General features: G+C 31.7%; 1 protein-coding gene across 1 annotated transcript; it reads left to right on the plus strand.

Moving 5' to 3' along the window:
* Positions 1-479: 479 nt before the first annotated feature.
* Positions 480-17,271, plus strand: Exo70 (exocyst complex component 7). The gene is made up of 15 exons (XM_014431997.3): positions 480-603; positions 5,262-5,440; positions 5,526-5,691; positions 5,896-6,089; positions 9,394-9,511; positions 9,579-9,811; positions 11,930-11,991; positions 12,070-12,173; positions 12,369-12,553; positions 13,159-13,338; positions 13,422-13,665; positions 13,786-14,002; positions 15,046-15,148; positions 16,492-16,625; positions 17,056-17,271. Exons 2-15 carry the CDS (start codon positions 5,378-5,380, stop codon positions 17,156-17,158), a joined length of 2,106 nt encoding a protein of 701 aa, XP_014287483.1. The 5' UTR covers positions 480-603; positions 5,262-5,377; the 3' UTR covers positions 17,159-17,271.
* The last annotated feature ends 696 nt before the right edge of the window (positions 17,272-17,967 follow it).

Genomic DNA, 17,967 nt, shown 5'->3' on the forward strand with positions numbered 1-17,967 from the left:
ACACAGGCTCTCAAGGAAAGCATACATTGAATGTACACAATAGTGCAATAAAATTATCATAAATGACGTTATAAACTATTTATATTTATTTTAATCGTAGAGAGAAATGGAGACGTGGACACCATTCTGATAAGGTTAAACCGCCAATCTGAGACGTTATTGAAGATACTAATCTATGAATAATTACATCGTATTAAATACTCACATGTTTATTATGTTATCCTCAAGTTCACGCTTCGGCTAAAGGCATCTCAGAATGTCTGCAACATAACCACACGGACACTGCGAATAAAAAATCCCTCCGATCGGTGAATTTACCCTCGACTTCCAGACACTGCTAACCAACTCTAGGGCAAGTGGGATAGCGAGAACACAGACCACACCCGCGAAGAGATATATTCGGTCCTTGCACTGGAAATGTACTCAGCGAAAAGCCGACGAAAGATCCGAAGCGCGAGGAGCTTACCCGAAAACTGACTGGTAGCATCAGTCGGCCGCTAGGCGCGCTGTTGTCCCGCCCGCTCAGCTGATTGGCACCAACAGTACCCTGGGAGTTCTATGGACTGTTATCTCTGTACAATGCTATTCCATATTTGAACAATGGTATTTATTTTTTATTTTACTTAAATCTTTCATTAAATTTAAAATAAACTCATCGTTATTATTTGTAATTACAATTATAGTTTCGTCACCACATTTACTTATCAAATTATTATTGGTTAAACATCATACAGCTCCATTTAATATTATAGTTTGATAATATTCTTTGATAAAAGCATCATGGTTGAATAAAGAGTATCGAAGAAAAGGTCTTATGTTACTTTCTATGTGGATACATTTATGTTTTTTTTTTATTTGTAAGAAGATAGTCCGGGTGGCGGTCAATAAAGGTATCAAAATAGTAGAAGAAAACTATTTATTTTTAACCAAAGTTTTGCCTAACTTTACAGAACTAAATAAAAGAACAGATACAAACATTATAAGAATCGCAACTACCAGAAGAAATCACAATAAAACATCTGCATTTTCTAGTTTACCTCCTCATTACTTTCATATACTTAACCATTTATTTTTCTGTGTTATTTTACCCTGAAACTATTTGTGATCACCTCGTTTCATTGACAGCACGCCCAGTATGCATGGGTATAATAAGCGCTTTGGTGATAAATACCTAAGTGAAACTCATCTATGATGCAAATTAATTGACGGGCAGAAGGGAAAGAACAAATAATGGCCTAAGGATAGAACTTTGTATTTTAATGATTGATCAGTAAATTAATGAAAAAACCCAATAGTTTCCTTAAAGTGTTAGAAATTGGTTCAATCGCCCTAATCATTATAATTAAAAAACAAACTGGATTTATCTCATATATTTACCTGTTGCAATATTATATAAGATATTATATATTTTGGTCATATTACCAATCAATATATTACAAAAAATCCTACCCTTCCTAAAGGTTAGCGGAAGAAGTGGGAAATTTATGCTTATGCTAACCTTTAGGAAGGGTAGGATTTTTTGTAATATATAGATTGGTAAAATGATCAAAACATATAATATCTTATCTAATATTACAACAGGTAAATATATGAGATATATCCAGTTTGATTTTTTAATTATAATAATTAGGGTGATTGCACCCATTTCTAACACTTTAAGGAAAATATTAGGTTTTCATCAATTTCTCTAGTATCTGTTCTTTCCCTTCTGCTCACTAACCCCTTTAGCATCATAAGTGCTTCTATATGTGCATTTTGCCTGGCAACTATCAAAGATTACGCGCGCATTTCACTTAGGCATTTATCACCAAAGCGCATTATATATTATATTGGGCATGCAGTCAATGAAAAGAGGTGATCGTAAATAGTTTCTGGGCAAAATAAAACAGAAAAATAAACGGCTGCATATCTGACAGCAATGAAGAGGTAATTAGAACTAGAAAATGCAAATGTTTTATTGCGATTACTTCTGATAGTTGTTATAGTAATCAAAGTGATAGTGATTTTGAGTGGGAGGAAAAAATACGAGGTGAAGCAACTAAAGACAATAAAGATGTCAACATATTAAGGGGAAACAAAACTAAAGAAAATATTGTAAAGCCAACAGTTGTTTTAGGGTATAATAAAAACATGAGTGGACTTGACGGAGATGGTCAACTTTTCAGGAAATTTCATACTATACAACGTTATCAGTAGGTATCTAAAAAGGAGTATTGTCTCAATATGATTCTTTTGAATAGTTTGTTCTTTACAAAACAATTTATAAGGACATTGGATTTCACATTTTTAAGCAAAAATTAGTGGAAAAAATATACCTAAAATAAATACATCCCAAAAAAAAAGAATATTTACACTATGTCCATTATTACAACAAAGATTAACCGGTTGCATATTCTTATCTTTATCGAAGAAAGTTTTGTTTATCAGAAAAAAATAGAAGAGATACATTTTATCATTGTAATGATTGCCATGTGGCATTATGCCTTGACCATTTCAAATATTATGTTTTGCAAAATAATTAGATTCCATTCCTCTTATCATTGTTAATTTATAATGAAGTAAAAATCCATTATTTATACAATATTGCTTTTATTTTTCTTATTTTGAAACATTTTCACTTGAATACAATCAAAAAGATTTTGGTTATAAAAACGAATTTTTAACTTTTCCACGTGATGCAAATGGGTTAAATATGTCAAAATTAAGATTTAATCTATTCTTCTAATTGAAATTTCGGATACATTTTTTTTCTCCTATAGTCTACTAGCGTACTATAGTACGCATGCACCAATTCTTGACAGTGTAAAGAACCAATACTGACTGTTCAAAGTTCAAATAATTTTATTTTCAATCCATTGTTATGTATATATCTTAATTTGTTGGTTTATTTAAATTTTTTATGTTTCTCTGAATGATGGTTGTTATCTGTTTTTTTTGTTTTTTAGCCCTGATGAAGACCTGAAATTCAGGTTGAAGCATTGTCACAAATAAATAATTTTTTGTTCATTTGCTGACCGCACCCCCCCCCCAACCATCTTCTTCACATATTTATAGCATGGTATGAAATATTCTGTGAAAATGGATTACTTCTGCAATTTTCTCATAAGTAATTCTTTGTCAGGGAATTAACTAACTGCGTACCTCTACAGCCCGAGGTGGGCCTTGGCTTCCCTGACAACATCGCACCAGTCCTCTCTGCACAACACTCTCCAGTTCCTTATACTGAGATTTCTGGTCCATACGTCCTCTCCTTCTTGTAACATACATTTTTTCAAGCAGAATTAGTTTTTGTATTCTTGATTCATCCATCCGTTCTAAATGACCCAACCATTCAATGCTCTTTGCTCGTATGAAGCGGACAAAGTCATAAGATCCATATAGCTCATATAGTTTGCTGCTCTTTCGAATTATCCATTCACCCTCTTTCAACGTAGGTCCATAGATTTTACAGGTAATTTTCCTCTCGAAAATTTTCAAAGCATTTGTGTGGTTGTGAAGAGTCCAAGTTTCTGCAAAATATAACTACTGACCAATGTCAATGTCAGGGAGCCAGGGAATTACACAGAAAAAAAAAGATTAGCAAAATTAAAGATTAATCTTATTTGTACCTTCGATTTCTGGAAGTATCTTATATTCTTAGATAATTGTAAAATATAACTTCTTCCTCAAGGATGCTGTTGAAATGTGTTGAGAAATAATTCACTAAACTTGGTTCCTACTGTTTAATACAGAGGGGTATCTGATAATGACATGGGGCTAATGGAGTTGAGGGATTCAAATCCACTGTGAGCATTATGTACCACATTTGATACATAAACTCTCTAAGAGTTAGAAGAATTAACATTCAGTGTCAAGAATAGTGTTGTAGGTTGTTGAGGTAATGGTTGTAGATGCTGAGTACTTATGCCTTTATTTTATTTCTATTATATTTTATGGCATATTGTTGCTTGAGCCGTAACTGTATGATCTATCTGCTAATTTTATTATCTCTTAATTAATTGTATTATCTTTTGTATATTCATCTTTATACTCCTATTTAATTATTCTACTCTTTAGACTGTATATATTTTTTATTTTTTGTTATCTTGTTTATATAGTTTTATCTTTTTTCTTTATTTAATATAATTATTTTAACCACCTTTTATCCTTGTTTTCACGTTTATATTACCTTTTCGGATTGTTCTTAGTATGTTGCAGATTTTCATTATACCTAAATCGTTACTCCCTTTTTACCATTTACTTTCTCCAAGATTTTTATCATTTTCAGGTCATTGTCTATCTGTCATACTTCTTATATTATCTCTTTATATATATATATATGTATATATATATATATATATGTATATATCCCCTTGTTATTTTATTACCCCATATTTATGCCTCTTTTATTTCCTTACTTCTCTTCATTCTTTTAATTTTATCATATTTCTTAATACTTATATTAATTATTTATCTTATAATATAGTTTATTATCTTTTTATTTATATTATATCTTATTCTGATAAATTAATAGTTGACCATAGATTATATATAAGGAGAAGATGATTGGGGGTGCGATCGGTGAAGAACACAAATAGGTAGAAACTTATTTATTAGTGTCAACGTTTCGGCCAGAATTTCATCTCTTCATCAGGGCTAAGAACAAAAAATAAGATAGCAACCATGATGGTTAAATGGAAATACAGAATGGAAGATCGCTGATTGATCGTGTGTATTATTAATAAATGAAATATGGTCCGGGTGCGGTAAAAAAAAACAATATAAAATAAATTAATAAAAAGAGGTTAGGCTAAATTAATATATTATATTAAACAACAAGGCTCGTACAATAAATCAAAATTAGATATATAAATGAATGACCGTACTTTTCAAAATATGAACGAGAATTTTTAGTTGTTTTTGTATTTTTTTTAAAACTCTGATGAAGCTCTACAAAGTAGAGCGGAATGTCAGCCAATAGATAGTTGTTAATTATTTTTTATTCCTTTTTGATCGCACCTCTGACCATCTCTTTTATTTTTTAATAAATCAAAATATGTATATAATGCAAAAGAAACAATTTTTCATCGTCTTTAAATTTGAACTAAGAATATGTTTCCAATTTTAATACCAGATTACTATTTGATAATGTTTTTTCACTTAAGTAGTTGCTCAATGTTTCTGATTTTTCTTTTTTCCTTGCACAGAATTGTATATATGCTTATGAATAATAATTTCACTTTCGCTAATTATGTCTTTGCTTTACCTTACTTTGCTTACAGGATGCTGCTACTCTCTTCTGAATTGTAAAATGCTTTTTTTTTCCTTCTTGTCGATAAAGAACTTTATCTTAAAATAATCAAAACCCTGACTACATATCACGCTGGCACAGCTAACAATGGCTGGAGGACTGAGCGATCCGATAGATAAGAAAACGGACATAGAAAGAAAGTTGGAAAAAGTAATATTCAAAAGAAAAATATTTAAAAAAAAAATAAATAAATTTAATTTTCATCAGGATAAATGTTTTTTTATCTATATTTCAGGAGAGAAATAAGTTGAAAATCCTTCGTGAAAATGTTAACAAAAGTAGTCAGATAACTAACTCCATTACGGGCATCTTGTCTTCGTTCGAACAGAGGCTTGGACGACTTGAAGAAACTATTCTTCCTGTTTATAATGAAACTGGAAATCTTCAAAGAAGACAGCAAAGTATGTATAATAATGTATTTATTTGTTTTTGAGACAACTTCAATACAAATAGAGTAAGCCTGTATAGCAAAGGGCTTAAAGGGCGTACAAATATTGAGATTCAAAAACAATGATAAAATAATATGTGAATTTGTATTTTATAATTTTTCATTTCTTTAGCATAAGATTTATTTTCTTTCTCATGATATTAAAATGTTTCTTTAGATATCGAGAGAGCATTAGCTTCCCTCGATCATGTCATCAGTTATTATAGCATTGCTGAAGAAGTGGACGGCATCGTCAGATCAGGCCCTGCAGCTGTTGGTCTCGATGAGTACATCAACGTCATGAACAAACTGAAAAATGCTCTAATCTATTTCGAACAGAACAACCCACAGAGTGTTGAGTTGGATAATGTTGTAAGATAAAAATTTAAATACTGCTTGATATATTTGGTCTCTTAAAAAATAGCATAGGAAAAAATAAACAATCTTCACTGTTTAACAAAATCAAGCTAAAGATGGCTAATTAGGATCATTTCACACCAATATTTTCTTATTTTTATTTATTCTTGGCTTTAAAATCCTACAAAAACTTAATCTTACTTATAACCTTTCTCTAGTCTCTCCTGTCCTGGGCAATTAACTCTTCTTCAAGATCTCCTCTATCTCGTCCAGCCATCGCAAGCATGGTCTTCCATCAGACGGGTCTTCAAGCAGGCTTCCCTAGGCACATATGCTACATAATCCAGCCATGTGATCTGGCTTTTAATATGGAAATCATATCCGATACAGATTCTCCATTGCCCATGTTCACACACTGGAAAATAGATCCTGTACAAAACCCATCTCTCCCCTGCCAATAACCTGCCTTTGATATTGGCCAGGTCTCGGAATAATAGGTGACAACAGGGCTCTATAATTTAGTATTTTCGGGAAATAAAAATAACCTTAAAACTCCTTCCATCCTATTATTAACAATTTGATGATACTACGGACTCACCGTCCATTTTAAAATCAAATATACATCATTTTGATTAATATAATAATCTTTTATTTTTTAAAATTAAAAACATATTACTATAATTTAAAAACACCCTATATATTATACTATCTATTTTATTAATCACAATATTATTATTTATGAATTTTTGCATATAATAGTTTTCTCATAGTTGTTAATAATTGGGAGATAGCTAACAAAATAAAGTCGGAAAATACTTATCATTAAGCTACCTTGTGTCTGTGATATACATCACAAAATATATAAAAAATGTAGTGAATTATAAAACAGATATAAAAGGAATCAGCCAGCCTATGTTTCAGTGATTAATAAATTAAATTTTTAATAACTGATGGAAATCAAAGCTCGTGCTGTTTTGGAAATGGGTCTATGTTTATAAGGGAACCAAAGTGCAGGCTCCCAGATAAGGTAGAGTATGGTGCGCAAAACATAGACCCACCAGGGTATGTCTTTTATTTTTATTTTTAAGAAAATAATGATCATTTAGTGGATCACACCCAATTGCTTGAATTTAACTCATTTAATTTTGTACTAATGAAAATTATAACATAATATAATTAAGATTTATAATTTAAAGGACAAGTGTACCAACACAAGGTAGTTTAATGACAAATATTTTGTGTGTTTATTTTGTTGGCTCTCTCAATTATTAACTAGAAAAAATGAGAAAACTGTGAGATGGAAAATTCATATATAATAATATTGTGATTAATAAGATATATAGTATAATGTATAATATATATGGTGATTTCAATTATAGTAATATGTTTTTAATTTTAAATAAAATGAAATGAAAAAATAATTTTATTCTGGGACATATGTCCTCTAAGAAGAAATACTTGGTTCGTACATTAAGATTTTTGTTTGGCAACCATTTACAAGTTTTCAGATAGTAAAATGAAATTACATTGGGATATTGGCTTAACTACTGTTTATAATGTTAATCAATATATCCCTATTTATTTGATTACAATGATGCGGAGGTTTGGTTGTACAATAAGTAGAGGAATAGGTGTTGTTTAAAGGAAAGAATGGATGGCATATATAAATCAATCGGCTGGGATCTGGTGTTCAATGAGTGGATGAATGAACGAAGAGTGAGGAGATCAAGGATATAGGTAGTTTTTTTTTTATTTTAAGAACTTGGTATAGGAAAAGACCAAGGTGGTATTGCCTTCGGGAGGTTGGATAGAGCCACTTCAACTCGGTATACCAACGGGAGACTTGAGAGCGCCTTGGGAACCCAAAAATAAATCTTACAAAGCAATTCATGAGGCTCTTCAGTCTCAACTCTAATCCTGCAAATAACCCTCCATACACCAAGGAACCGTAGTCAAAGTGGGGAAAGACGAGAGAGGATACTAGGAGCTGACGAGTGTTCTGAGGAATGGAATTACGGAATCTTAGGAATTGTTGGAGTACAGTTATGGATTTGCTTGTGATTTGGGAAATGTGATTACTCAAGGAGAGGTGTTGGTCGAAGGTGACTCGAAGGTTTTTTATTATCGGATAGAAGTGAAAGTGGTTGTTAAGGAAGAGTAGAGGACAGTAAGGGGGGGAATGAAGGAGGCGCTTGGAACCAATAAGAATGGCCTTGGTTTTTTCAGCATTCAGGTTCAAATCAGTGTCAAACGCCCATGCGTTAATGCTATCAATATCTTCTTGTATCTTTTGGATGACCTCAAGCATATTATTATATTATCAAAAATTATGTACATGGAATAATGTTGAAATTGTGGATTTTAGATACTGATTTGAAAATGAATGGTGAGTCCGAAACATTGTCAAGATGATAATAAAAGGATGGTAGGAGTTTTAAGGATGTTTTTGTTTCCTTGAAATTATTATATTTGGAGATATAAGCCTTTAAAAAAAAAAAACTGATTATTGTTTTGTAGTTTTCGCACAACAAAGCAGCATCTATTTGACAGTCATCCTTCCTTTTAGTTCCATTGCATCAAAATACTTGTTAATTTCGGTCGCTTCCAGGGGGCTATATATATATATATATGTATCACATGAATTATATATATATATAATAGGAATATATGAATTTTCCTCTATAATAAAGTGTAATTTTGTTTTATTGTGTGGGTGTTTCATTCTTGCTTTGGTTTCTATTAGATTCTGTATAAAAAATAATACTCAAGAATCAAGCCTCACCTACCGAAATTAGTTCCTCATTAAAAAACCTATATTTTTACCCTTTCTCATGCCCTAAAAATTATTCTTCTTTCCAGAAACTTCCGTTCCACTAAAAGAATTTTTATGGATCTTTTTGATTCTTCTTGTTAAAGGAAATATTTGTAGAAAGTTTTAATAAATGGACTTAAGGTTTTTGGTCCTTCATGACCTATATTATTTAGATTGAAGTGTTCATCAGTGACCACCTTAATATAGCTATTGTAATGAATTTTTTATCATCTTTTTAATAAAGTCATTTTATTCAATAAAAACTTGTAATATCCTTTTAAAAAAAACAACAGCATAATCATTAGGTTTCGTATCTAAATTTAGTAGGAGTTTTTTTATCATGATCCTTGCAATTTGGAAAAGTGGAGATTGCTTATTTTTTTCATTAACTAAGCATTCGTCGAAGCAGATGGCAAATTTTAATTATAATAAAAGTCTTTATTATTGTTAAACATAAAAAAATAATTGTATACAGGATATGGAAATTATTGTAATCATTTGTTCTAGTCTACACTTTTCAATGATGGAACAGACAAGTTGTGTCGCGAATTCAAAGAAACTTTGACGAAGCACAGCCGTTCAATACCACCAATCACCCTCCTAGATATGGTGGCTACTGACGATGGTACATTTTTTTAATAAATACTTTTCTGTTTTTTTTTTGTTTTTTTTAAATAGCTATTTTTTTGTAGATATTTCTGATGACGTCTCTGTCGGGAGCGCTACTGGCCTTCCAGAGACTGTTACATCTGAATTAGCGTCACTTGCCGCATGGCTTTTGGCACAAGGCAGGACTGAAATCCTCGACACTTATTCCAAATTAAGAGGAGCAGTGATGCTTAAGTCTATAAATCAGCTTAGAGAACAGCACAAAAGTGGTTCTGGAAGCAGTGTCCAAGGTTTCACGCAGCATTCCCCTAGTATGGTGTGTATTTAATACTTATATATATATCTGGATTATCTCTATAGGAAGTCTGGTGAGTCAATTCATTTAAAATTTTTTGAGGTTAATGACTTCCATTTTGAATGAAATATTTATTAATTATTCATAACATTGTACAACGTTTCGAGACCACTGTCCCATATTCATGCACTTTAAAACCTCATGATTTGATATGGGAAATCATGTCAACCATTTGTGCATCTTCACTCCGATAGTGATGGCTGTGCTAAGGAGAAATGAAGATGCATAAATGGTTGACATGATCTCCCTAATGAAATCATGAGGTTTTAAAGTGCATGAATATGGGACAGTGGTCCCGAAATGTTGTACAATGTTATGAATAATTATTAAATATCTCATTCAAAATAGAAAAACATAGTATATGTATACTTAATAATACTACATACTAATGTAAATTCCTAAAAGGGCAGCATTATTGTCCTGAGGTTTAGGATTTATCTGGGAAAGATCTCGGATGTATGCAGATTCCCCACCGAGCACTTGGCCAAGAGTGTCTTTATAGTCGATGAGGTGAGAAAGAAGTACGAGCATGTTTGAGGTGAGTGCATAAACAGTACCATCTTTTGGGAGCCCTCCAGAATTACTCTCGCTTCTTAAACTTTCCACTACTTCTTCAAGTCCTTTGCACGCCTCAACCATTTGTGTGTCTTCATTTCTACTTAGCACAGCCATCACTCTCGGAGTGAAGATGCACAAATGTTGACATGATTTCCCATATGAAATCATGAGGTTTTAAAGTGCATGAATATGGGACAGTGGTCCCGAAACGTTCTACAATGTTGTGAATAATTAATAAATATTTCATTCAAAATGGAAGTCATTAACCTCTAAAAATTTTAAACTTATATATATATATATTGGTTCATTTGTTATTTGATTATAATTTATTTATGATTAACTACACATAAGTTATAACAGTGTTCTGATGTTTACTCTCAAACAGGAGGGGGGGGGAAGGGGTGCTGTAACGTTAATCTCCTTCCAAGCAAAAATTACGCTAAGGGTATTAGACTATGCTCCTTCAAGGCAACTTTACATTGAAGTTCATTAGGATTTCGCACGTTAATGTAATTATCTGTAAAACTTTTCATTTAATTGAAAATGAAAAGAAAATACAAGTTGTTTTATCCAATAAATTACTACACCTATAGTCAAAATCTTATTAGGCTGTTCTCAAGAAATTCGTACTTCTTTCTTAGTATTGTTCAGATTCATTTCAATTTGAATATTAAGAATCCCAAAATATATTTACTGTTCTCAAAAGTAAAGAGTGAATATAAACTTGAATTAATTTGGTCAATTTTTCAATTGATGTTTTCTAGGAACAGTTAATAAAAAATTAATTTCTTTTAAGGAAAACATTAAAATATAAGGTTTGATACAAATAAATAATTGTTTTTGATATAGAGAAAGTTGTTTATTAAAAAAAAGTTGAAACAGTAAATATTATTTTTTAGAATATTTAATGTTTACCACAAAAAGTGACTGAGAATTGATAGTAATTCAAAAAAACCAATGTCAACAACGAAATGTAAACACGCCTTGAGTAACTCGCAACTTTTTAATTTTATTTTTTTAATCTCCTGCCAAGCCATTTCTGTCATACAGGGTATAGCAGCAACTCACAACTGTCAAATATGGCATACCCAATGCCAAGCCTACGAAAGGAATAGACCCCGCCTTTTAGCGTCACTCGCTCTAGAAACTTACTTCTTCCATTATACTCCTTCTTCCAAGCTCTAAAATTGTCAAATTTTAGGAATTCTTTCATAACCTCTCCAATTAGCCTTACCCTATCTGGCCTGCTATCCAATATTGTTATATTTATTAAAAAATGATTATCTGAAAATCAAAACTGTTAACATTGTCCTCTTGTCAATTATACAGGATTATTCTACTGAATTAATACAATCACTTATAGATTAAAGGAAGCTTAAAAAAAATCTCGATACCTTAAAAAATGGGGATTATATCTTAATATTTAAAAAACAGAATTCATAATTTTTAAGGTTGTTAAAAGTTTAAGGCTTTTCAGAGTTTCATCGGTTAATTTATCTAATCTTTTTATTATCGTTTCAGCGTCCTAAATTCCCAAAGCACGAAACACCTGGAAGGAGTGCTTCAAAGAGGCTTCAAGCTGTGTAAGGTTTTTTAAAGTGTTTAATCAAATTTTATAGAAAGAAATCTTTTACATTAATACTTTTTTTTTTTTTTTACAGTTTTGAAAAGAAAGCCAACAAAATGCTCCTTAAAGCATCACAAACAATAGAGAATTCAACTGGACTTAATATTGGAGGAAGACGAGGAACAGTGATACATTTAGGTATTGTTTCTTTGTGTAAACTTTTTTTTATCTCCCTTTTACAAATGAGCTAAAAAATATTAGAGAGATTAAAACTTTATTCAAAAAAGTTGTGCTGGCCAACTGTATTCGGTAGCTAAATACATAGCATACTTATACAGAATTAAATATAAACTGCTGTAAGACATTTAGAATTATCTACCTTGAACTTTTTAGAAAATAGAGAGGACGTGATCGACGAACAAGAAATGGAAGGATACCTGATGTGTGTGATAGCAGTTCAAAGACTTATGCAAGCAGAAAGATCTTTAATGTCGCAGGTTATTCCAGCACAACATCATAATTCTGTTTTCCAGTCAGTGGTTCAAGAATCTGTCGATACCATCGTTCAGAATGGAGAGGTATCCCAAGATTTTTAGTTACAAACAATTTTATGTTTAACTTGAGAATTTTAATCCTTGTGTGGGATTATTGTCATGATTAATTTTATGGAGGATTATCAGTCTAGCATGACTATGATATTGAAACATGAAATCTACTTTTTGTTTTTTCCTGTCATGAGATATCACTTCTTAACCATCGTGTGATATTCATCAGTATTATAATTTTTTTTTTAAATGTACATCACTCAAAATGAGTGAGAAAACCATATGGACCATATTACATTCATAATTTTTTATTATAAATCCATTTAAAAAAAAATCTGTACCACTACAACCCATGAGGGGTTAGGGGTGTAGTACTTTATAAGGAAGTACTGTTACTAGACTAACGGTTGTGCAAGGAGGTGATTTCATTAAAAAACTCTTGAAAAATAATTGAAAAAATCTCGTGAAACAGAAAATAATTATCTACCACAGCCAGATTCAAACCCGATTCCTTAGAGTTAGTGGCACAGTGCCTTACCAATGAGCTACCTACTCCCAATATTATAAAACTATATAAAAATAAATATTTTTATAACAGTTTTACATTACATATTTATTTGTTTCATCGATTTTTATAGAATATTGCTATGAGGGCAAAGAGATGCATATCTCGCCATGAGTTTGGGTCTGTTCTTGTCATACTGGCGATTTTGAAAAATCTGATTGCCATTCAGCCCGAGTTCGAGAAAACTACAGAAGCCTGCGATTTCAATGTTAGATCTCAGTTTTCTTCCATTCTCAGTATTCTCCAGACCACCGTAAGTTTTTATTTTAAACCATTTAATTACTGAAATTAGTTTTCATAACAAAGAATTTAATTTTCTACTATTTATTTTTTAAGGCGTGCAAAGGGCTTGAAGAAGTTGTGGAAAGTTTAAGAAGCGAGAGTAATTCTGGAGGGCTCCCAAAAGATGGTACTGTTCATGAACTCACCTCAAACATGCTCGTACTTCTTTCTCACCTCATCGACTATAAAGACACTCTTGGCCGAGTGCTCGGTGGGGAATCTGCATACATCCGAGATCTTTCGCAGATAAATCCCAAACCTCAGGACAATAATGCAGCCCTTTTAGGAATTTATATCAGTACGTAGTATTTAGTATACATATGCTGTTTTTTTCTCTCTTTTTACTGATATTTTTTGTGACTTAAGCGGAAACAGTTATTTTTTAATTTTTCTATTATTCAATGACATATTATTACAGAGAAAGTAGTTTCCCAGCTGAACTGCACTCTGGTTTCCAAATCAGAAAGCTACCCTGAGCCTGGTGTGAGGTCCTTGTTCAGGCTGAACAACTGCCACCATGTTCTGAAGGCACTCCAGAGATCACAGCTTCTTTCTCTGGTACAGATCTGCGAACCTGACTGCCAAGCGACATATCTCGACATGATACATGCCCATAAAAAAGCATACCAGACATGGTAATTCATTTATTCTTCTATATGAGAATTATTTTTAAGTATATAAACCAATATGTCCAATAACATATATAGATAAGAACACGTAATAATGTATCTGTGTATGTGTTCTTATCTACGTATGACCCAATAATATAAAAAGAACAAGCAAAAACGCAATGTTATTTTCAATATATACATAAATTATTATTACAGTTTCTTAATTATTAATTCAAATTTATTATCTCAGACAGTTTTATTTATTATTTATGCATGTTAAAGCCCTCGGAGTCCTACACCATATTTATCTTCAAATTTTGTTCTCTATTAAACTGGATTTAGTGAATGACACAAATTCTTCCTTATTAAAATACAATAGTTTATTTCATATCATCAGCAACGTTTCGGGAGATTTCCCCCATCTTCAGGCTGCTAAAAAACAAATTCAACAAAACCATAAACATGCGCTTACAACAACACTAATATATCATATACACTCAAAGAACTATTTATAAACTATTTACTTCATAACAAAAACCTATATATGACATATAATTTTCTCCTTACTGTCATACTTGCTATTGGTCATACATTTTAGGAGAATATTTACCTTTCTGAAGGTTATCTTCCATTATGATAACAACCATAGAGACTATAAAATAATTTTCTCCTACCTTCATTATCACAAAGATGAACAATAAAAGCTAAAATTAACAATTTTTCAAAAAACCATTTCTATTCTATTTATTATATAACATTATTTTCTTTTATAATTATAAACACTTTGACTAAATTAATTCTATATCATTCACTAAATCCAGTTTAATTCCATAAGACTCTTCCAGTAAAAAGATTATTAAATTTGTTCTCTATATTTTTGGAGATGTTTATGGTTACTTCTCTGTTCCTTTAGGTCATAGCGTGATGTCATAAAGCCTAAAACCTTCCTCAAAAAATGGTCTATCTATCACAAAAAGAATAGCTTAAATTGGAGTGGTTGTTCCTGAAGTTATAAGGTTTTAAAAAACTCTTCATCTTTATATATCAATTTTGTTTTTTTATTCTAGTTGGAACAAAGTCCTCGGTCACATCATCAATTTGGAAGATGTCCCTATCGCTCCTGGTAAAATGAAAGATAAGGATCGGAATACAATCAAAGAAAAATTTGCTGTAAGTATTGCATTACATTGTCCTATAATATATTTGTATTGTAACAATGTCAATATATTTGAATTACAAATCTTTTAGTATACTGTTTTTACTACTATTTAATTTACTACTGCCGTCATTTTGACAACTTACAAGGAATGTACTGGGAACGGGTAAAACTTTGATATTTAGTTTTCAACAGAACTTTTCACCGCTAATTGAGTCCAAAAATGCATTTTCAGCCATTGGTCTTTATATCTGTGCCATTACCAACTCATGATCAGATGGGTCTGTGACAACTACAGGCCAATGAATCTACCATCAGTGATATGTAAAGTATACACCCACATCCTGGAGAGAAATTTCAGAGAAAAGGTTGAGGGAAACCTTGAGGGGGAACAAGCAACTTTTAGACCAGATAGGCTGACTCAGGACCACATTTTCGCCCCACACGAAGCTATAGAGAAAAGAGAAAATAGAGTGAAAAATATATATTTAGCATTTTTAGATTTGAAGGCTGCCTTTAACTCTGTTTCCTGAGAGGAAATTTGAAAGGCTGTGGTGAACAAAAGAATACCTTGTACGTGTCTATCAGAGACCACCCATTCTAACACTGTTAGCGCTTCCTACCAAGAAGAAGAGATTCAGTTCGTTCCTTGAGATTCAGCACCTATGTTTCCCCTAGTCAGATATTGTGTTCATTTATTCAGTAAAATGTAAATAATTTTACATTGTTTTATACAAGCATGTAATTAGTATTACAAATGGAAATAAGTCGATTTAATAAATAAAGTTTACCAAACACCTCGACAACCTAATAACCTTATAAGTGCAGTAAAGTGTGTATGTGTATACCAGTACTTAATAGTTAGTCTAAGATGTAACTCAAGTTAGGTTAAACAGGGAAACAGCCTCAACCCACTCTTGTTCATTATTTTCATGGATGAAATATAGATGGTCTGCAAGATGAGAATACCAAGACCAATGGTAAGATATTGGAACCTCCTACCAATTCTATTTCAAGCTTTGCATAATTGCAGATGATTCAGTTATAGTAAAATGAATGGAGTAAGGGAGCTTCAGTTGAGATATATGACTATTAATGCTGAGTAAAGCAAAGTTACGTCTGTTGGAAGAGATGATGAGGAGAGAGTGTTATCTTGTAACAGAATACCTCTTCAATTTGTGGAAGCATATAGGTTCCTGAATGTGAAAATTTGGTACATTTTACAATGAAAAGTAAATTACTGCTTTAGCAGTAAAATAATAAATTTGTTTAAAAAATGATAAACATATATTTTACTACCTAACATTTAATAATTTTGCTATGTGTTTGCTCATATTGATAAGGTTCCATTTTACAGGGTTTCAACAAGGAAATGGAAGACATCTCCAAGCTCCAAAGAGGTTATTCTATACCTGATGTCGAGTTAAGGGAATCGTTGAAGAGAGACAATAAGGAATATGTTCTTCCAAAATATAATGCATTTTATGACAGGTAATGAGTTCAATATTATCACATCAAAGATAAAAATATAATAAAACTCTATAACTATATAAAGACAAATATTTAATTAGGGTAATTAGGATAACGCTTTTTATAGCACATTTTCTGTTGAAAATAACCTAAAAAGGTTAATCGAGACCATCTAGGACTTTATGTTAACACCAGAGCTTTTAAAATTTGAGAAATAACAAAATCAGATTTTTCAACCTTTTATTTTTGAGGGGAACCAATAGCTGGTCTGATTGAGTGAGCTCCTGTTAATTTATTTTCTCATATTTCTCCTTAACTTGCCTTTATCCAACATTTTAGTTTAACATAAAGTCTGAACCATTATCAGAAGAGTTTTAATATTATAGAAGATATCTGTAGTAATTTTAAAGAAATTACAGAATTATTTTTAATATAGAAAATTGTATTTCAGATATTCGAACGTGCCGTTTACTAAAAATCCAGAGAAATATGTCAAGTATAGTCCAGACAAAGTGGCCTCGATGATCGATAGGTTCTTCGATCTCGCAGCCTAAATAAGAAATTGTTTATATTGTAAAAGACTATTGTTATTCTTAAAGAGTTGTTATAATGTTTTTATATTATTTATATTTATTAGAAAAATAAATTTTTATGATTTATTCAACAATTTGCTTCAATTTTGGAATCATCAGTCCTCAGGAAGTATTAATATGTAAGGTATAGTGCATTTAAGATGAGTTTTCCTGTGGGTAGGGAGAGAGGAAATGCACAGCACACCCTGCCAACTCCTAACTCTTCTCTCCACTAGGTCTGTTCCAACGACCACCTCCGACTGTACAGAGCATGTGCAGTACATGTTTTCCCCTCCCAAATCATGTACTGCACATGCTCCATACAGTTCTGGATAGTCAGAACTAGTTGGAACAGACCTACTCAGTTGACTGGGCTACATTTCCTAATGTTTCTTTTCCTCTCCCATTCTAGGACCAAATATACTGCATTTTAAAACATTAAAATTAAGAAAATTGTTGCGCTACCTGCTCGACAACAAATTTGAAGTTAAAAAGAGGTAGTTTTTTTCTGATGACAATGATTATTAAATCGCAAAAATGACTTAACTTAGCAAAAAGAGGTAGTTTTTTTCTGATGACAATGATTATTAAATCGCAAAAATGACTTTTTGGATAATTCTGCATTCTTAAACAGCGAGTCATAACAGAGTTGTGAACATATTTGCCTATAAAGTAACACAACCACATTCAAAGATAAAGGATAAGCTAAAGAAACGAGTAACCTCCCATAATCATCATTTAAGGGTCCGAGAGTAAGGGGGAAAAGCATTACTAGGACCTACTCAATCCCG

The sequence above is a fragment of the Halyomorpha halys genome, unplaced genomic scaffold (assembly GCF_000696795.3).
Source record: "Halyomorpha halys isolate HHAL.00 unplaced genomic scaffold, Hhal_1.1 Scaffold1019.1, whole genome shotgun sequence".
Classification (NCBI taxonomy): Eukaryota; Metazoa; Arthropoda; class Insecta; order Hemiptera; family Pentatomidae; genus Halyomorpha; species Halyomorpha halys.